The sequence below is a fragment of the Ruditapes philippinarum genome, unplaced genomic scaffold (assembly GCF_026571515.1).
Source record: "Ruditapes philippinarum isolate M1 unplaced genomic scaffold, ASM2657151v2 ctg3840_1_1_1_1, whole genome shotgun sequence".
Taxonomy (NCBI): domain Eukaryota; kingdom Metazoa; phylum Mollusca; class Bivalvia; order Venerida; family Veneridae; genus Ruditapes; species Ruditapes philippinarum.
Window position 1 is genome coordinate 63,204 of NW_026866514.1, and position 22,703 is coordinate 85,906.

The window sequence follows — 22,703 nt, forward strand, 5'->3', positions numbered from 1 at the left end:
AACAAAATGTATCACACACAATAAATTATCATAACTAAATGCAAGACGAAATACGTTTCCGATACCACAATTATTGTAAGTGTAGCACTCCATGAATGCGCAAAAACTGCTTAAATGCCATGTACCTTTCCCGAAACCGAAAAATGCTCATCTAGTGTCACTCGATGTTGAACATGGTCGATTAAAAATACACAATCAAACGGGTATTTATTGTGGACCCCGTACCACAGTCCGTATACCTTGGTATATAATTATGCACCTTTGTTACTGTTGATCTGAGTTTCCACTTGGTCTGTCGTAACGTGTTGTAATGTACCGGTCACTTCGGTCCGGTGTTGCGCGGTGCGCCTGAGGATGCCTTACAACTCGCACATTCTGATTCGATCTGCGCGACCTTGGTGGGGATGGACCCGAACGTCTGCTACTACTTCCGATTCCGGATGATGTCGAGCTAGGTGTATCAGCTTCCGGTGACCGTGTATTTTCTCGGTCTGTTGACAAATCTAGAATGGCTTCAGACAAATTCGCAGAACTTGCGTTTAATCTTGAAGCAATTCTCAACAAGTAGGACGAAGTGATCATCTCGCTTGAATCGTGTTCCATCTCTTCTGTTTCGTCATCATCCCGTTCTGGTTCATAATTAGATTCCCGCTGAATTATATCACGTGCTCTGAGCCTCGCGGCTCTTTGCATAGCTCTTTCCGCCAAACGCTCTCTCTCACGTTCTCTTGATATCGATGACGAACCATGACGTCCGGCAGTTACACTTGGCTCTTCTACATGAGTGACCATAATATCGTCACAGTCGTTAGGGTCAGGTCCTTGTATTTCGTTAATCCTTCTCTCCCTGTCCCTATCTTCCTTTTCTAAAAACCGCAGTGTATGTGCTGGGATTGGATTTTTCAAATTCATGTCGGGTTTCTGTACAAGCTCGCCAACACAACTCATTTCCGATAGAAACATCGGTTCATTTGTAACTTCAAAATCGCATCCTACAAACAATTCATCGTCGTTTGCTTCGGCTTGACGAGCAAACTCTTCATCGTGTTCCTTCATTTCATTGTGAACAGTAAATAGCTGTGTAATGTCGTTAGAGGGACGTGCTTTTGTAAACGAGTCGTGAAGTTTCTGAAGTTGAGAACCTTGTGTACAAACATCAACAAATTTTGCATTTATTAACGCTTTCTGTTTCTTTATCATATCATGTAATATAGCGATCTGACCTTCTTGTCTTCGTTCTAGAAGCAGACGATACTCAATGAAGGTGTCTTTGATTTTACTTCGAAGCTGCCTTTCCAGAAGGTCCAGTTGTTTAGATGCATTAGCCAGTGCATCAGACCGAGTTTTCATGCCTTTAAGCAGTTGCTTACTTCTGTTTTCAACGTTATTAAATTCCTCTGCATTTTCATTAAGCGCCTTTGAGACATCGACGATTTCGTGGTCACCTTCTTTGTGATCTAGAACGGTACAGTCTCGACAGACTGGTACAGTGCACGACTTGCAGAAGAAATTTAACGGCTGACGTTCGTGCTTAGTGCACACGTTTTGTGATTTGACTACAACCTGTGACAAAAAGTCCATCATTTGAATGACCCTGTGGTCGTTCGGCAAAGCACTTATCTCAGTCCGGCTGAGGTAGATTTCTACTCGGCAAGTTGGACATTTTAGAACACCTTCATATGTGTCGTCTGCAAATGTATATGCGCGCCTACCGTTCTGTGGATTGTGGTCAAAGACCTGGAAAAAGATAAAAATACAATTTACAATAATGAATATCTTTCAAAGGCACACCTTACGTTTTTATCTGGATTCATTCATGTAAATCTATGTTGATATGTGTAGTTAAAGAGTGAGAATGTCATATTAACTCAATTCATATTCATTTGTAAAAGTATACCAAAAGTATACGGTCTGTTCTGTTCGGCTTACACCGCGCATTGTCTTGGTGTTCATAGGATGTACAATTCATACAGATACTAAGATGAGATTTATCCAAATTCACCGTGAGACTATAAAACAAGACTGACCTGTTTTAGGCAAGGGAGGCAGAAAGTATGGTTACAAGGCAATGACTTTGGTGCTTTCTCTGTTTGATCATATTTTTCTCGGCAGATATGACATCTTAAAAATTGCTCCTCAAATGCGGCTTCGTCAACCACCAGGTTCCGCTTAGCCGCGTCTGAATCGTCACCTCCTGCCGCCATTTTATCTGGAAATAAAAATGTTAAAATATTTATCGTATTCCTTGGTTTTCTTTACGTATTTTGATTACTAGTATGAACAATATGAACGCAGTATAAAATACTAAGCTGTCGATTTTTAAAAGATTGGAACATTTTTTTACATTAAAAACTTCCGCCTTTTTTATCCATTGATTTTATATCCATTGCAAATAAAATCCTCTAATTAATCAGCTCTTAAATTACTCTTTAGTGGAAGTCCAAAATCAATTTACATTCATAACAACTTATTGATTTACACTGCTACAGTTTCACATTTAATAAACATTTATAATCTCATCATATGTTCACAAACAAAACCGTGAGGTCGAGATGAATGTTTTAATTTTGAGTCGTGTCATGACAAAACCAACATAATGGGTTTGCGACCAGCATGGATCCAGACCAGCCTGCGCATCCGCGCAGTCTGATCAGGATCCATGCTGTTCGCTTACCAACCCTATTACAAGTAGAGAAACTGATAGCGAACAGCATGGGTCCTGATCAGACTGGTCTGGATCCATGCTGGTCGCAAACCCATTATGTTGGTTTTGTCGTGACACGGCTCAAATTTATATTTCTACGAGTGTGACAACAATATTATATTGATATCAATTATAGCAACGTCCGTGCTCAAAGCGATTTCATTTCCATCCCTCATAGCTAAATTATGAGTTTACTGCGCAGTTATTTCGTTCTCTTTGTTTTGAAATTTTCATTTATTGCTTTTCAATCGATAAATCATACACGTGTTATATCAAAGGAAAGTTGTTTATATTTACGTTATTGCTAGGCTACCCGCCATGTTGTAGGCGCGGTTATTCAAATATATGGGCGTCCTCATTAGCATATTGTAATTTGATTTCTACGCCGTATTGACTTTCAAATTTGAAAGAATCATTTATATATAATCTATCATTGATAAAAAATATTATTGGTAAACAAGACGTACTCATGGTTTACAACTTAAATCATTGATGACTAATAATTAATGTTATTAGTCTAAAAATATCGGAAATATTTTAATAAAACTCCACCTTCGCATTCGTACGTCTGCTGTTTTGTACATGCATGTAGATGCAATACTATATATTCATACTCACTATATAATGATGCCAAATCCATTATTGAATAAATATTTCTTTTCCAATCAGTTTTAGAAAAGATAAGGGAAAAAAACACAATGTTTTCTCTGTCGGTCTAACTTTACAGTGATAAATAAATGTAGATTTAACCCGAGATAAAGAGAATGAAAACAATGATGGACTTTTGCCAAGCTTTATATATTACCTTTATAATTTGCGATAATTTCTGAAAGGGCTTAAGCCCGGGTCACACCGTGAAAGAGACAAAGGTGGCCGGATGCCAGATAGTCAACTCAGTTGATATAACCGTAATAGGATTTACTGTCAAGTAGACACATAATTTGCTATTTATCTATACTAGTGTATTGAATTATTAATAACTTAAAAAGCTTATTTAGTCATTGTTAACGCTCGAGCTCACAACCTGGGAAACTTTTTTATTGCGAACCCGCAGCCAAATTAGTCAATGCGTTTTGTCTTGGTATATAACCACTTAAAACCCAGAAATATATCTTGAGCGATTCATTTTTGATCACACGAACATTTGTATAAGACTATTAATTAATTTGGCCTGCTTGTTTAATAAGGAAATATTGTCTTCAGGGTTTCCATATTTTTGACTTTAGTAGCTCACTTAATTAAGTAGCATTAATTTTAAATGAACTGATGAATAACAAATCAAATGTAAATGTAAAATTTCAAAATTTCTGTGGGAAGTTATATTCTAGATAACACAATACAAATTAAAATTCACTTACGTTGAAAGATTGATCCAATCAATTAGATCATATGAACTTAGATCTTACCCACATATATCTAGTTCTTATATATATTTACATGTACATACTGACAAAGCACAATCGCAACGTTAACAAAAAATACTCGTATATCATATATTATTTTCATACAATGAATTTCAACTTCGGAAAGATCTTGAAAATGAAAAAAAAATATACATAATAATCATGGAATCTCAACAAACTGTCAAATACTGCGTATATTTAGTTTACAATAGACACACAATAAACTCCTATAGAGTTTGACATGTTTATAAAGTGTAATAAATTTCAATTGTATTTCCAGATATTTGAAAAAAAGGCATACCATTGCTAATAAATTCATGCTTAATACAATCACAGAGTCAAGTTGTCGTCAGTTTTTACAATATAACCGTCGTCGTCTTTTTATTAGAAATAATAATTAGATTTACTTTAAATACCTTAAATTGTTATATAATAAAAGTTTCACTTACGAGTTAGTAAAATATCTTCAATAAAAGTATATTCTGAAACTGCCTTTATCAATTCTCATCAACAACTTTTAAATTTAAAACTCTCTTTTTTAATCCAGGGCATTTAAATAGGTTTTCTGATGTTTATTTTAATAGTCAGTCATCCAGATTACATAGGTCAACATAAATAAACATTGCCGTAACTTGGTACTGTCAAATTACGGGGGCGTGTCTTATTCAAATTATGCATCTTTATTAGGTCAAATAGTCGTTAAACCATGTATAATTGTGAGTTTATTTAAGATACTCGCAAAGAAGCAACTTATAAACACGTTCTTTTAAATAAATTGAACAATTTACTACGATTGCTTTATACAGTTTATGTAAATTAGGAACACCTTCTCCATTAGCTCATTAATATTCATAGGAGAGTACCTGATATGACGTCACACAGAAGATGAATAGAAAATTTATATATCGATCAGCTGATTGATGACTAAGTCAATGGTCCATCAATTGTTTAAGAGATCAGTTACTAAAATAGAGCATTTCACGTGTGTCGTAAGCAAAGTATATTGTAAATAATGATTTAAAAACGTCAGGCAGATATATCATTTACGTTTAATTATCGAGTGGCAAGTTATCTCCGTTATACACTTCTTGTGTCACGGTTAAACAGTAATTTGCGAAGACTACAACATTATCAATCAGTCGAAAAAGTATGTCAATGCAATAATTGTACAAATGAAACAACATACCTTAGGTACAGTCTGACAAAAATCCGTATAAATATGAAAAGTATATTTGCTATATAATATTGATTAATACATTGTTATCACGAGGCAGAGTTTATCAAACCACGCCGACAATATTTATTTCCGACGAGTTCTTACATGTTAGAAAGCTAGACCGTACATTCGTTATTGTATTTCAAGATTAGAGATTTATTCGTGTTTAAGCATAAGCGTACGGTGTACATATATATAAATATATACTAGGACTTCATTGTTAGCGTAAGATACGATAATGTAAACGTACTAGACCGATTGATTTTCCCCCTGTTTTATTATTATTATTTTTTTTTGCTTTTGTTTATTTGTTCTGCTTTGTTGTAGCATGTTATAAAGATAAGTGAATGCAATTCGTTTGAACAGGTAATAATACAAGCGAAAGTGAATTTTATGTTAAAATAAAGTAATGGTGAAAGCGAGGTTCTGACAAAAAATAAAAAAAATAAAATAAAATAAATAAATATATGAATAAATAAAAAAAATCACAGAATCTGTTCAAGACGCCAAATTTTTTTGACTAGCCGAACAGGCAACCTGTTCTTCTCAAGTAAATGCGAATTTATTTTCTTACCCTTAGCAAACTATGGACATAGAGTTTTGCCGACTGAGACCCTTCCATTATGTTATTATATGATAAGACATAACACTAATTTTCATTGGAAAAATGATTAGACTGACTAATTAAAAAAAATGATAATTGGTCTTATGACATAAAACTGACTGACTGATTAAGTGATTGATTGATTGATTGAGTGAGTGAGTGCCTGATTGATTGACTGACTGACTGATTGACTGACAATTATACACATATTTTCCTTGACCGATTAATTTATTGGTTGATTGAACAACACATATTTCTTGAAACATCAACACATTTTCTATCTGCTTGTTTCACTGTAATGTAAGGGAACTATGTTAACGTACTGAATCTCTCTTCAATTTTAGACATATTTAAAATGAGCCTTGTGGTTCCAAAAGTTAGTTGGAATACAAATGTACACAATGTGAAATAATAGATATTCGGACCAATGGAGGGCACATATTTGAATTTCATGTAAAACTGACATTGGTTCAGATTGATCTTTCTGTTTCGTAAAATAGGTAGACCATGGACCCATATTTCGAACAATACTAGTAGTTAACATGCATGATGATACTAAGTATTTCAACATTTATCGGCTAGTTATTCAAGTGCATGCTTTTTCGTTGTGTATGTCAGTCTCAAGTATGTACAATTCCATCACAAACCTGTCAATAAATTACATATCTAAAAGCCTAAAGAATTAAAATAAAAAGAAAAGCTGATCCAAGCGCGTGGAGGACGTAGATTATTTGTAAATTATGAGCAAATTCTATATTTGGTTTAAACTCGATTGCGAAACAAGTTCTTGCAACTTATATTCATCCCTCTTGAGTCCGCTTCCTGGAACCAACCAATAATGTTGTCGTATGAAGAAACATGGTATTGACCCGATTAGGTCTCGAACCCGTGATCCCTGCGTTGAAAGGCAGACAACTTAACCATTAGGCCACCGCTGCTTTTTCAAAATTGATATTTAAAGTTGCCTGATCGTTTGAGTTATGTCTTATATAATGTGAATCATGATTGTTTGATAATCATGCATGTCTTTCAGCAAAATTATTTAGAAGATTTTCTTCATATCTAATGGCTATATATGTTTCATGCATGGAAGCTGGCAGTTACAAAATATATATGAAAAGTTGGTAAAGAATAGGGAAGATGAAACATTTCCGTAACAGCGCTTTCTGAAACAACAACAACAACCACCACCACCACAACAACAACAAGAATATCAGACTGAAATGAAATTTTATTAAATTTTCCGTTTTATATTCAGAAACTAATAATATTAAAAAAAAAAAAACTGATTCGGACGAGTACAAACTTTATTCTCTCAAGTCCGATGGTATCTTCTATATATGAGCCGTGTCACGAGAAAACCAACATAATGGGTTTGCGACCAGCATGGATCCAGACCAGCCTGTGCATCCGCGCAGTCTGATCAGGATCCATGCTATTCGCTTTCAGTTTCTCTACTTGTAATAAGGTTGGTAAGCGAACAGCATGGATCCTGATCTGACTGGGCGGATGCGCAGGCTGGTCTGGATCCATGCTGGTCGCAAACCCATTATGTTGGTTTTGTCATGACGCGGCTCAAATGTTGTTTTTGATGTTTTGAAAACATTTGTTGCTTTTCATCACAAAAATAAAACAATACAAATTTAATATTCAATATAATATTGATACTTGTTGATTTAGTTTCTATGTTAGTACACACTGTAGTTCACACTTTAAAGATTACTTTTTAATATGGTCAGATATGTATGCATTGATTTATTTTTAAGTATAGCACTAATGATTTTTTGTCATTCAAATATTTTTGATTTTAATACCATTGATTATTTATTTGGACAACGTCATAAGTTAAACAACCTTCTATTGAAAAGATTACGTAGAGGTCAATCGGAAAAAGGCTTAACAATGTGGAAGCAGTACATGTATATATATAGTATGTAGTAGGAGAAAGTTGACCACAATAAACTTAGTTTCTATATTACTACAATGTATTTATATACTACGAATATTCTAGATCAAAAATAAAGAAAAATAACTCAGCATTTAAGTTACTCATTCCTGGAGAGGACATGTACAGATAAAAACCGGAAGTTAAATTGTTGAATGAAATAGCAATTTCCAGACGAATCTGTTGAAAAGGCTATACAGTAATAGGATTTGTCGAAATGACGGATTTATTCGAGAACGAGGTAACGAGATTCTAGGATTCTCTTTCTTTCAAAATCCATCAATACAATAAACAAGAACAAGAATGGCTGGCACAGGAGTTATGAAGGACAGCTACGTAGGGAGCATTAATTCTTCATCGTGTATTCAACAGAATGATGATATTCCATTCTGCGTCACAGTTGCAGACGATGAGCCGCAGACGACAGTTGGAGTCACAGACGAAAAGTTGAATGCACTTCTTTTTGGCGGGAATATACCGGAATGGGCCAAAGAACGCAGTAACCAAACGGACGAAGATAAAATAATCAACCTAACGTGTTCGGATGAAGCAAAAGCAACAAATATAAACAAAACTGAAGAATATAATATAGGGTACTCTGGTATAAGTATATTACCGTGGGAAGAGTTTGCGTTCAATCCGAGAGTGTTGAATGACTTGTTTTATACAGAAAGTAACAGTAGGATAACTTATGACCCGGAGGAAGTCAATGTTTTTTTCCACGGCAAGAATGTCATGCCGCCAACCATTGGAGATATCTCAGAAAATGGAAAATCATGGTATATAGTTTGTTTCAAACGATAACACGATTTCATGAGCTTAGTATTTTTGATTTTTATGTTGTTTTAAATTTGGTGAACGCGATTATGAACAAGGACGTTTTTTTCTGATAGCGCACGTAAACATTTGAATATTAGTCCATAAAAACATTTATAATATTTAGCAAAGATTATTATTAATCGAAACAGAAATATTGATCGGAGTCTTTAAACAATTAAACCTCCAATGGATTCAGACGGATTAAAGTATTTATATTTTTGCTTATGCAATGGCACCCGTGTTAAAGCTAGAAAGTTGTTATTTTGCAATCGTTATTAGCGATCTGCTATGACTTTTGTATAAATAAGTAAATAACATACACCATGTTCATTGAGCAAAATATAATCTTGATCAATATAGATGTCAAATTATCTTCTTGAAGTTTCATAAAGTCAACACAAAAAATAACACAATGAACTGGAGCGATACAACCCCCAACAGAATATCACATTCACGTACTGTCCCCTACATTTTTTCCTCTATTTCAGGAACATAGACGTTGAGAACATAAATGATCTGAGAAAAATTCGTAAAATGTTGACTGAGAGATGCTCTGTTTTTGGAGTCACCCTGGTATACAAAGAAAAACGCTTTGGAAAACCAGTCAGAGGTTAGAATATTTTGACCTACAGATTGAAAATAACTGTCTTTGTCTGATAAATGAATTATACGTTTCTCTAATGCTCATACTATTATTTACATAGTAATTTTTAAATGTCCAAAGATAACTCATAGACACTACTCGAAGACCGTTAAATGGTCGGGTATGACGGAAGACCTAACTATTTTGATTACAACTTCAATTACAGACTACTGGGCTTTAGGCACTACTTCCGTCCACTACCAGTACCACAACTGCTACCATTCCAGTCATGTTTAAACAAATTATCATCTTTCAATTAAATAACTATGTTATTTATAAAACTTACAGCTCCATGTTTGGTATTACTGGATCCTAACCAAGCAGGTTTAGGGGATAGGCTGTATACAACAATGACAAAATGCATGGACTCTCTCCATAATCAGAGAAGATTTTGTGTAGAAGTAGGTAATTTTCTTTACACGTGTATTACGTGCAAGTTATTGTGAGCATTCTTATAAAGTTAATTAACACTTGAGTTATAAACAAAAATAGAATTTCATAAAGAAGACCAATATGTATACGCTTGCGGAATATGAAGAGTGATTTGATATGTAAATAAAAGGAAATGCTTTTGAAAATTAAAGAAATTGGCATATTGTCAATTATCGAAGGCTCATGCTAATAGCACAGCAGAAAAATCATTTACTGTTATTGTAACTTATTTCAATGATTATCATTGACCATGTACATTATTACAAAAAAAATCATTTTTAATATTTTATCGGAGCAACAAACCTTATGACGCATTTTCATTCATTTCAACATACCGGTTTATTTTTTTTATTTCGATTCATATCTAAAATACGGACGGCAGTTAAGTTTTGAAATTTATATTTCACCTTACTTGCAGATCAATCTAAACGTGTGTGTGGAACGTTGGTGTAAAAGTGTGCTACTCACAGATTGTAAAGTAGTTGGGGCCAAATTGTACGTTACAAATGGGGAGGAATATACTCCTTTAAACGAATCCACCGAGGACAAAATCTGCTGTGTCGTCTGCTTTCCTATCTGGCTTATACAGACGACAATTTATAAGGTACCTTATTTGGTTAAAATTCTGTTTTAATGGTTTTTGTTGTCGTTGGGTTTCAGTACACAACTACACTTTCGATTTTATAGCTTTTACGGTATGACTGTAGATTTGGTATGACTGTAGATTTGGTATGACTGTAGATTTGCGTCTCGGGATTCGAACCCAAAGTGATAATGCGTAATTATATAGAAGTCAACAATCGCAACCACTCGGCCACAGAGGACACTGATTTTGGATTTTTTGTCACACCAGCACTTTATTTATCACGTGGTTACAACAGATGCTTTCTCCATGAATTATTTCAAGCACACCGAGTAGAACAACTGACCATCAACTGGACAACTTCTACACTCTACACATGGCACTGTGTATGGTCATTAATGCAATTTTGTTAGCTAATTGTTATATATAGTTCAGGAAATAGATTTACAATGTATATATTATATAAGTATACACATTACTGTCATAAGCTGAAGGCTTGTTAATTAAAAAAGACAATGGATTTTTTTTTAAAAAGCGGAATTATTTCCATGATCATACTGTACTGCAACTTGGTGAAGGCTATTCCAATTTCAATCTGAAATCAGGACGGAAACGTTTATTTGTTGTTTAATAACCTTTTAAGAAATTGGTTTCAAAATGTAAGCTAGCAAATGACTCCGAGTAATATAACATGTGGAAAATATAAAAATATTAGATTCTACGTTTCTTCTTTATATGAAGAACTGTTACTACTTCAAACTAAACCGGTTCTCTTTTAGATTTTTACTTTCTATTATGACTTTAATGATATTCATTCAGATATTATATTCACATTATTAAATATTTATTATCTCCTTTCGTTCAAGCTTCATCGTTTCGTAACATATGACGACTTCCGGTCCGATCTTGATGCGGAGGAAATATTCTTGCACGGATCTTTCCAAGATGCTCATTTCCAGAGGCAGCAGATATTTAAAGGTACGTGCATTTTTAAACGAGGTTAATGGCGTGACGAAATTTGGTAGGTTTATACGTAATGTCATTTCTTTATGCTGTAATAGTTGATTACATAACTTTGAAATACGCCAACAATAAAAATAAAGCTTTAAATACTTGAAATAAGACGTACATTCAACAATTTGTAACTTGGGTCTATTGTTATTCAATAAATAAAATTCCATGAAAATTCAAGACGAGAAAATTAAACAAAACTTTATTCTTTCTTAAGAATACATGTATTACAATTTGTGATCATTTCTTGTAATTTCGTAGGACAGACATTCGTATTCATATATAGTTCAAAAGTTTTTAGTTCTTTTTTCTGTGCAGGAAACACAACAAGAATAGTTCTTGTATTTCAGGGACTGACAACCAAGATGTATTTAGAATACGTAGTGCTCAGCAAACCGACATAAAAACATTGCAAGCTCTAGGAACGCACAAGTTCGTCTGCGTGAAGAAAGTGGAAAAGGTGGAGGAAGTTAATTTCTTTAAAGAGCACAACACCACATCTTTCGGTACTCTTGTAGATAAACGAAAAGAGAAGGTATTACACAAAGATAGAAAACTTTCGGGCAAGAAGAGACAAAATGGTAAAGGAGGATATGGATTTGAAATCAGAAAGGATTGTGTAGCATCTAATATAGAAGATACTAAAGTTAAAGATACAAATTTCGTAAATCAAGGATATTCGTCTTCTGAATACGAAGAGGATTCGCATGACGATGGTGCATCACCTAGAATACCGGAAATAGGAAGTGTTGCATGTGCGCAAGACCGGGAGGAAACGGTTGAAGTAGAGATATCACCGGAAATGGAAATGCGCGAGCAAAATATGTTTATTAAAATGACTCCTTCTCTGGATCAAGATGCACTTGATTTCAGAATGCAAAAAGCAGAAATAGATGTAAGAGACAGTATGCATGACAGTAAGAGCATGACTGCGGTGAAATCATTTCAATTTGATACTGAAAGTGAAACAGACCCATCAGACGAGGAAGAAAATGAAGTTGCTAAATCTGGAATGTTAAATGGTAAAGACAATTTTATTGAAGAGATGATGAAAATTGAAAAAACCTTAGCTAAAATTCAAAGCAAAGCAAGTGATGTTGGAAAAAGCACATCTCACGAAACCATGGACACAAAAAAGAAAACCAAGTCGAAAAAAAGAATAATGTTTGGACAAGCATTCAAAGAAATCACTAAAACAACAGAGAAACCTGTAACTAAAAGTGAAAATACAGAAAAAAATAATGACGAGTCAACTGTAGACAAGAAGAACTCTGAAAAATCTGAACTGGCTTTAAAAGACCCTAAAAATATTAAGTCGAATGTCAAAGATAAGTGTAGCGTAGATATGAAGAAAGTAAACAACGATAAAATTGACAGTCATTGCAAGAAAATCAAAACACCGAAAGCAGAAGATATAAATCAATCTGACAGAGTTAATGAATTAAATGAAGGCGATGAGAACAAAACTGGTAACAAAGTTGAAGTAAAAGATGTGAGTAATACTAATGATGAAGTAAAAGAAAGCAAAGTGTCTGCATTTAATACTGAAGAATCTTCCTCAGACGGTGATGAAGTAGAAATGATATATCAGTCTGAAAGTTCTAGAAGCGCTGGAGTCAAACATAAAAACAATGACACTCATCTTTTAAAAGCAAACCCGGACGCTGTTGGTTTAGAAATAGAACGTGTAGCTAATCTTAACAAACTAGCTAGCAGTGAAAAGACATCGGGTAAAAAATCAAATTCAGACTCGACAAAAGATCTGAAGAAGGATACTGAAATAGGTTCTGTTGTCAACGGACTACACGGGAATGATAAAAATTCTATAACAGATCCGTTGTTTGGTGTAACCAAGGTTGAAACTGCACTAGATATTACTGATATTGACGATGTGGATGAGGACGGCAACGAAGCATCGTCAAGTGTTTTTGTGCCACCATTGAAACTAAACGAGAAACATGGCCAGAAGGCAAAACGAGTGAATAAGCAATATAGCTCAAAAATGAAATATCTTGGAGCTTCAGTCCCACAGAAAGTAAGGCGGAAATAATTTTGAATAACAACTAGTATGCATGTACTTTTAAATATCTCCGAGTACAGAATCAAAAAGATAGATATTTGTCTATAATTATTTGATATTTCAAAATAATTTGAAGCGGTCTGTGCAGTGAGCATATTAATGAATTGTTTAGAAGGGCAAACAAAACTGCACTTTAAATGGTTTTTTTTCAATAGCAAGTTTTGTTATGTTTTGCAGATCATGTTATAAATATCTTGCCAATTTTGCGTAAATTTAAATCTGTTTATGCTACGCTATCGTCGTTCACGATTCTTCTTTTTATCATAAATGTATGTTGTAAAATTATTCAATAAAATGTGCATTTTTCTCATTGAACGAATTTAATAGTCTGTTCTTCATATAACTATTAATTTATTGAAGAAACTCCACTGAGGAACATAAAATTTTAATTCATTATATTGATCAAGCATGGACAAAATCTGCAAAGGATATTAAAGAAATATGTTCTAAGAATTAAAGTGAATATCGGGTTATTGTGCAATTTTTAGCTTGACTGAGGGAAAAGCGCTGCAACGCTTTTAATATTTTTTTGTGATTTTGTACAATTATTCTGGTAAAAACGGGGCAATGGTTTGAAAATTTGCTTACAAGTAATTGTTCAAGACTACTAGTATATCAAATGGTAAACAAATCTCGGAAAAAGTGTTTCCAGTTCCGTCATGTCAAAACAACCTAAGTGAAGTCCCTCTGACTCATACTAGCATCATAGCAAGTAATGAAAAGGTGAAGGGAGGCCACTAATATGAGATTGATATGTTAACTCATCACAGTGATTTCCCTTTAATTGATTGATTGGTTCTCACCACTAAATGAATAAATCGCATATTCCTGCAGGTGCGTATGAAATCAATGTAAAGGAAGACGCAGTTTATATAAAGATATTAAAATTGACTTGTAAAATTTACGGGGTAAAGTAAAAAAAATCATTAATGAATAAAGACCATTTTAGCATTGATTCCGTCAAATCACTGGGAACATAATGTATTACGTTAGACTGGCTTTTATATTTATGGTTTGGGGGAAAATCAGATGAAGTTTATAATGAATCATAAAACTATAATTTTCTAATTTTTCTTTGTAAATTGTTATGTACTGCAATAAAAGGACACGACCTTCCATGATTACGGCTGCACTCAATATGATATAAGAACTTTACAATATTTCTTCTTGATAGCTTTCAACAGTTGGCATAAATTACATGTACCAAATCGATTGTATACAACTTTATATGTAAAAATGCAATCGATCACCGCTTTTAAAAATACTTCTCCAGAATTATGCCTGTCTCATGACACAATGGCAGAGTCGAAAAACGAGACATTATATTAGTACATTAGAATAGTAACATTTTAAAACCAAGGGGAATTTAAAAAAAAATATTTGGGCCTTTAAACTACATAAATGGTGAGTTCAATTTAATCCAAAACTCGACACATACATTTTAAAAAAGTTTTCCCTTTTTTCCCAAAAAGTAAAAAACCCCCTCCCAAAAAATTTTTTTGCCCATTTTTGGGCAACCTATGCTAACATTTACAGAATGACTTTGCTTTGAACACTAAGAACTAACATGTGCAAGTTTTACTTCGGTCAAGTATATTTTTTAAAAGATACTTTTTTTTTTGCTTTTAAATCTTTTATTTAAAAAATTTAAAATTTGTATATACTTTTATGATACCCCTTAACCCCAAACTGATGCCAAAAAAGCTTTAAAATATATACAAAATCATTCGATTTTTTTACAAAAACCCCAAGGGGGGGTAAAAAAAAACAAAAAGATATAAAAAAAGGTAATTGAGAAACATACTCAGAAAATTGAAAATTGCATTTTTGTGCTATTCGAAGTGAAAAGCGTTGCACTTTTGTATCAATTTTCATGACTTAAATAATTTATTATGCAAAAAAAAGTGAGCAAACAATCTGAAATTTTGCACAATGACATTGGTCAAGATTTGCAACAAATTGAACATGAACCTTTAAAAGATATTTTCAGTCCCGTCATGTAAAACAACCTCCGAGGAGTCTCTTTAATTGAGCCGTGTCATGACAAAACCAACATAATGGGTTTGCGACCAGCATGGATCCAGACCAGCCTGATCAGGATTCAGGCTGGTCGCTTACTAACCCTATTATAAGTAGAGAAACAGATAGCGAACAGCATGGATCCTGATCAGACTGCGCGGATGCGCAGGCTGGTCTGGATCCATGCTGGTCGCAAACCCATTATGTTGGTTTTGTCATGACACGGCTCAATTAATGTCTGCTGGGCATGTATGGATCTACAGACGAACAGAAAATGTTTAAAGCGTGAGTATAACTTTACGAGTTATGGCGTCGACATGGTCTGTTCACGGGCACATGACGTGTCATAAAATATTGAATCCTAAAGCTGCGGTCTCACTTACTCCCCGCAAAGCCCAGGACCACCCCGGTTAGTTACTTGGATGATCCGGGACGATCCGGGGTGAAATTATTGTTGAGGTCACACTTACCCCGGCAGCACTACGGTAATTCCCAACTTACACCTAGGATGCGCCCGGACCATCCAGGCAGAGCCCTTGTGAAGCTACGGTTCATGCCGGTGCTTCCCCGGTCGTTCCCGGATGAAGCCGACAGAGCCCCGGTTGACCCAGGCAGAGCCCCGGTCGATCCAGGCAGAGCCCAGAACGATCCCGGCAAAGTCAAGGTAGAACCCCGGTGGATTGAAAATGATGACGTTCATGCCGTACCTCTACCGGCTATGTCATACCCTGGATCATCACCGGTTGGTGCCACAGAGCTACGGTGCTTCCTCAGTGTATTCCCGGTCGTTCCCGGCAAAGTTAAGGATGAAGCCGGCAAAGCTATACCTTCCAGGATCACCCCGGACGATCCCGGTGATATTAGATATTCTATTCCATCCGGGGTCGAATGCTGGATGTTCCCAGATCATCCCCGACGTTCCCGGTCGTACCCCGGTCATTCCCGAATCATCCTGGACGTCTACCGGGGCTCTGCCGGGATGTAGGTGAGACCGTAGCTTTAGGGTGTAACGATATGGTGAAACCTGTTTTGCGATATACTAGTATTGTGATACAGGCAACCAATATTGCAAAACACATATTTTGCGATACACTGAAAAAAACAAACAAACCAAAAACAAAAAAAAAACAAAAACAACACACACACACACACACAACACACACACACACACACACACACACACACACACACACACACACACACACACACATACTTGTACAAAGAAATATTAGAGGACTATGATTTATACCCGCTTTTCGAGGACCCTATCTAAATGTGGTCTGAGAAGATTGAATTGACATAGAGTGGAATTTATATCCGATATGAACAGGCTATGCTAAAGAAATTCTACATACACCTCATAGGTTAGTAGGAAAACTAAATGAGGACCTGTCACGTTTTGATATTCTTCTGAGGACCACCAAATGAGGACCTCAATTTGCATATTTTACACAATTCCAAATCAAATATCGTTATGAGGACTTTTACTAAAAGTCAATTCGAGGACTTACACTTTTTGCACAACTTCACGTCATACATTGGATATGAGGACTTATTCGTGTAATCAATTGGAGGACTCGACATCTTAAAATATAAAATATTATCAGTACAGATGTCCTAGATTTTCCCCTATGAAAGGTTCTCTAGATAGAACCAGAAAATAAATTTCGTCATTGACCCTTAAAGTTTTGCATATGGTTTGGCGATTTTATTTTGTCTCTTAACTTTCTATCATCTATTTATATGAACGATCAATCATTTAACTGACAAAAATACATCTTTTTAAAACAACTCATGGAAATGCATTTTGTATTGTATCCCACCTGTTTGAACATATCTTCTCAAAAATCATATTCTTCTCATCCGTGTGAATAAAAAGATCATATACTTCACGTGTGGGACATTTGAGGGCGGTACAAGTCAACCCGGTCCCAAGTCACCCCAGCCCTAAGTTAGCCCAGCCCCAAATTGGTCAATCCGGCCCCCAAACCAATGGTAATTCTGGTCAACCCGGCCCCATTTTTTATTATTTATTTTGCTTTAAATTTAAACACTTATCGAGAAATAAAATAAAAATAAACAACAACAAAAGTTGGGCTGACTATGTTTCTTGTCAAATCAAACACTTAAATATTTTTACCAACATGTATATAACAACAAGTTCCACTTTTATCAACTTTTATCAACACAATATGAATTAAAGTCTGAGTAAATAATAGAATATAATTATTGACAAACATCTTCTAATAATGTTACAAAAATACCATTAGTATAAAGAAACGTGACAGACTAACTGGCGTATACACGCCACTTAAAACTTTATCCATGAATATTGCACAGTTTACAATATGGTTGGTTTTGGACTTGTACGTATCTTCACATGATGGTTGTATGTGTGTTTTAGACACAACAAACATCAGGTTAACACGGAAATGTGGAAAGTATAATTTTATCTCTCCCCGCCACACACACAAAAAAGCAATTACAGAAAATAGGAAGAATATACGGTGGCACAAAGGTGACATGTGTGTTTTTATTTATCTCGTGCGCACGAGTACTATGTCGTGACCACGAGTTACTAAGTCGTGGCCACGAGATAGTTAAGTCGTGGGAACAAGAATATATATCGTGGCCACGAGTTACTAAGTCGTGGTCACGAGATAAGTAAGTCGTGGCCACGAGATACTATGTCGTGGCCACGAGATACTATGTCGTGACCACGAGTTACTAAGTCGTGGCCACGAGATAGTTAAGTCGTGGGAACGAGATACTATGTCGTGGCCACGAGTTAATAAGTCGTGGTCACGAGATAAGTACGTCGTGGCCACGAGATACTATGTCGTGGCCACGAGATACTATGTAGTGGCCACGAGTTACTAAGTCGTGACCACGAGATAGTTAAGTCGTGGGAACGAGATACTATGTCGTGGCCATGAATTACTAAGTCGTCGGAACGAGATACTAGTAACTAAGTCGTGCGCACGAGATAATTAACCAATCAGATTACACTATGATTTTTCTTTTAAAAAGACAAATTTCTGGTTAAAGTTTAACATGCAACATTTAACTTTGAAAATACTGTTGCAGTAGTGTTCGCTTGAAACTTGATACATGGCTTTATGATCATATTAGAAAATCACCTTCTAAGGCTCATAAATCAGACATTAATTTTGACTTAGTTATAGCCCTTTGTGGGGACAATTCTATTATAGAATTGGTCAGTTTGTACGTACAACGGCCTGTTCACCTTGTTTATACGATAACTTGAGAGGGAATTAGTTCTGGTTTATTTCATTTGGTAGGGACAATGCCCATGTACAGTAGAAAACCTGGATGTTTGAGGTCAGGGGTCAAGGCAAACATGACACTTCATGTAAAATCCTTGTCTGATGAATGATTTAGAAGCAACAAGCCATGGTTTATATAACCTAGAATGATCATTTTTCCTGATCAGTAGATGACACCTTGCAATTTTGAGGTCATTGGATATAAAATCAGGGTCAAAATGACGCTAAATGTAAAATCATTGACCAATCAATAACTTGTATAAATGGCACTTTTACAGGCAGATAAAGTAGGGGCATCCTTAAACTAAAGCACATGCCTGGTTAATTAGGAAATTTAATAGTTTCTCGTTCCAAAGACTTAACTATCTCGTGACTTAGTTACTCGTGGCCACAACAAAGTATGTCGTTCCTACGACCTAATTATCTCGTGGCCACGACTTACTAACTCGTGGCCACGACATAGTATCTCGAAGTTATCTCGACTTTTAAGTAAATTCGAGGACTTTCACTTTTTGCACAAATTCACATCATACATTCGACATGAGGACTAATTTGTGTATTCAATTTGAGGACTTACATATGCTTATACATCTTGTTTGATATTGTAATATGTCACAGGTACATGATAACAAAGGATATATTTAGTAAAATATTGATATGATATATACCAACAGTATGATTCTAGGCACACATGATGCTTTTTAACAATTAAAAAAAAAACATGAAAAAAAGATGATTGAGGTATATCACAAATAAGATTATATACGTTGAAAAAAAATAATAACAAGGGTACAAATTTACAACTTTTGCAGCAGCCATTCTGAGGAGAGATAGGTAAATCAAAGAAAGAGTGCAAAGAGATGTTTTTCCAGTGTAACTAGTACCAAGCCTATGAAACGCCCATGAAATTGTTTTGTATGTTTGAAGTTAAACAAACGATCTCTTTTTTGTCATGTTTCGCAGGTTGGTCACCCTTTATTCCAGAGTTCCTAGAAAACTAACCAACAATCAATATTTTGTCCGCTAGTGATCGATTCCTTACCTTGCGAATTATGAATAAGCATAATGACCACAAGAAGCAGTGTCCAAGATCATTTGTCAGAAAAATTACGCCTAATCAAAGGATCTTTGAAGCGACCTATGTATTAAAAAACACTATCTCAATCGAGTCCCTTTTCTAAAAACGCAAATAGAAAACTAAATAGTATAACAATTTTGAAATTGCTGCGCTTAACATCATATTTCATTTAATTTGGCTAGCACTTTAAAGGGACTCAACTGAGTTTTTTTGATATGATGGGACTGAATTCTTTTTCCATATAAGTGTACCATTTGATGTAGGTTAAGACCTCTAATCTTTGTGCAAAATTTCAGATCATTCGCGCACTTCGTTTTTCCATAATAATTATTCACATTGTAAATAAATGACCCATAATGAAAAGCAGGTAAACGCTTTTCACTCAAATCGGACTAAGAAAAGCATATAAAAACTATTTTCAATTATTTCAAAGTATATTTCTTAACTATCTTACTATCGCATATATTTCTGTCTAAAGTGCCCCAGCTCATTTATGTAAGAAATTCAAATGTTATGCTTTAGGCTTTTAGACCTCAGTGGAGTCCCTTTAACGTCCAAATATGTAGATATGAAATTGTTCAGCATTTTCCTTTCCATGACATATAGTACACACTATTCAAAACCTTGATTTTTTATTGAATGTTATCAAAGAAATATTAAACTAGGTCTAATCCGTTTGCCATCCTTCCGCGAGACAGACATTAGTATTTCTTTAAAAAAGTGAGATCGTCAGAATCCTGAATAATGTTGCATATATACATTCTAAATGACCTAGCGGTTAAGGACATACCTCTCCACCTTTGGAACATGGGTTTGACCCAGTTAAGATCACGTTCAAGTTTCCTCACAGACACAAGGCATGGCTGGTTCTACTAAGCGGACTGAGAGAGTGATTGAAATAAGCTGCAAGCTCTCTTTTTCAAAAGAAGCCTTACAAATGCATAAACTGAACTACATGTTTACTTGCTCCATTATCATATCTCCTAACATTACTTTGACTTCTAATGTGTAAATAAAAACTGAACAGCTTTGTGTTTACATCTTTTATTATCATTAATATTTCTATGACAGTCATACATGATATAATTAAAACTCATTAAAAAATAACAAAATGATGTTGATGTTCATTCACAATATACAGTCACTTAATTCACTTAAGCCACTTAAAAAGGTCAAATTTCACTACATGATATTTAAGGTCAGTTCAAAGCACCAACATAGCAACCAAAATAATAAATACTAGGTGACTAAAGCTATTTTGAGAAAGGCATATAACACTAATTAAAACATTAATGACACTGATAATGGCGTACAAGTTGGTCAAGAAATTGATACTTTCAAAAGTCCCAAAAATATAATAACAAGAGGGCCACGATGGTCCTAAAATTGCTCACCTATATATAGGACCCCGGGGCGGGCCAACTTTAACCCAAAGACTTTTAAACAAACTTGGTTGAAACCCATAAGAATATGTTTTATGATAAATATCTAAACTCTAGCTCTTTGGAGTTTTTTTTAATCTTCTTTTAAGTTTTGACGAAAATAACAATGGCCTCCGGCACAATTTTGACCCCAGGGCTTTTATTTGAACAAACTTGGTAGACACACACAAGAAGATACTTCATGCTTAGTATCTAAACTCTAGCTCTTTGTGTTTTTTAAACAAAGATTTTTTAAGATTTTACTATACACAAAAAAGGAAAATCAATGACCCCCGGGCGGGGCCAATTTTCACCCCTAGGCCCTTTTTTGAACAAACTTTGTACACACCTATTAGAAAATATGTCATGCTTAATATCTAAGCTCTAGCTATTTGGGTTGTTAAAAGAAGATTTTTTAAAGTTTTTACTACATGCAAGTAAGGAAAATCAATTACCCCTGGTGGAGCCAATTTTGACCCCAGGGCTTTTATTTGAACAATCTTGGTAGACACTGACTAGACAAAATTTCATCAAGTAAAAAAACATTAATTATAGAGAGAATATTTGTCTAGTTCAGTGTAAGATCAGAATATATTTCACCAAGTGAGCACCAAAAGGTATATTTCACAAGTGGCGCAGCCACAAGTGAAATATGAACTTTTGGTGTTCACAAGGTGAAATATATTTCAATCTTACACTAAACTAAACAAATTTTCTTTTTATTACATGCAAAGAAACGTTTTAAAAAGACATTAAACCTAATACTGAATGAAAAGCCCGCCAAATAATAATACAACGTGACGTCATTTACGACGTCACGTCATTAAGTTCGTACCCAGTACTGTGCACGCTGGTATTTCACTGAAACAACGTAAGGGGCTTAAATTCAAAAAAAGTGATCATTTCACTGTTTCAAACAGTGAAATTACCAGTTTTATATCACTGATATATTTCTATAAACCACCAAAAAGCATGTAATAAAAAGTTATTTACTTCAAAAGTGGACCATAATCAATGGCCTTATGTTGCTTGAATTATTCACTATGTTTGTATGGTATCATGTCTTGATTTGTCCATTTTTTAATCAACTTCGCACACAAATAGCAAATTAATGACAATTTAACCAAAATTCAATAATTGACCTTTACAGTCAAGGTAATTTAGAGGTCAAGATCTAATCAACCTAGAGAAGGTCGTGTTCAAAGTGTAGTTATGTCAAAGTATGAAGATAATCCATTCATTAACTACCACGTTACAGTCAATTATAGCAAAAAACAGTGAAAATGAAATAATTTAACCTTCAAGGTCAAGGTCATACACAAGTCAAGGTCATTTTTAGCTTGATATGCACAATTTTGAAGGTCTATCCATTTATTTAAGTTTGTTCCAGACAAAAAATACACGAAGATACAGCCATTAAATAACGCAATCCTCAAGAGGAAGCAAAATTAAGATATT

General features: G+C 34.8%; 2 protein-coding genes across 2 annotated transcripts; one reads left to right on the forward strand and one right to left on the reverse strand.

Moving 5' to 3' along the window:
• Positions 1–264: 264 nt before the first annotated feature.
• On the reverse strand, positions 265–3,451 carry LOC132732713 (uncharacterized). The gene is made up of 3 exons (XM_060719187.1): positions 3,323–3,451; positions 2,028–2,209; positions 265–1,737 (listed from the first exon to the last, which is right to left on the reverse strand). The coding sequence occupies exons 1-3, from the start codon at positions 3,342–3,344 to the stop codon at positions 265–267; spliced, it is 1,677 nt and encodes a 558-aa protein (XP_060575170.1). The 5' UTR covers positions 3,345–3,451.
• Positions 3,452–7,817: 4,366 nt separating this feature from the next.
• On the forward strand, positions 7,818–13,749 carry LOC132732717 (uncharacterized). The gene is made up of 6 exons (XM_060719191.1): positions 7,818–8,651; positions 9,180–9,301; positions 9,623–9,735; positions 10,185–10,370; positions 11,216–11,327; positions 11,711–13,749. Exons 1-6 carry the CDS (start codon positions 8,176–8,178, stop codon positions 13,408–13,410), a joined length of 2,709 nt encoding a protein of 902 aa, XP_060575174.1. The 5' UTR covers positions 7,818–8,175; the 3' UTR covers positions 13,411–13,749.
• The last annotated feature ends 8,954 nt before the right edge of the window (positions 13,750–22,703 follow it).

What these genes read in the sequence shown, in the direction of transcription:
- LOC132732713 (XM_060719187.1), bottom strand. Translation starts at nt 3,344, where the DNA reads ATGGATTTGGCATCATTATATA. An exon ending in GGATTTGGCATCATTATATA is followed by an intron (nt 2,210 to 3,322) that starts GTGAGTATGAAT and finishes TTTTATTTCCAG; the next exon opens with ATAAAATGGCGGCAGGAGGT. An exon ending in GCCTCCCTTGCCTAAAACAG is followed by an intron (nt 1,738 to 2,027) that starts GTCAGTCTTGTT and finishes ATCTTTTTCCAG; the next exon opens with GTCTTTGACCACAATCCACA.
- LOC132732717 (XM_060719191.1), top strand. Translation starts at nt 8,176, where the DNA reads ATGGCTGGCACAGGAGTTATGAAGGACAGCTACGTAGGGAGCATTAAT. An exon ending in TCAGAAAATGGAAAATCATG is followed by an intron (nt 8,652 to 9,179) that starts GTATATAGTTTG and finishes CCTCTATTTCAG; the next exon opens with GAACATAGACGTTGAGAACA. An exon ending in TACAGACGACAATTTATAAG is followed by an intron (nt 10,371 to 11,215) that starts GTACCTTATTTG and finishes CTTTCGTTCAAG; the next exon opens with CTTCATCGTTTCGTAACATA.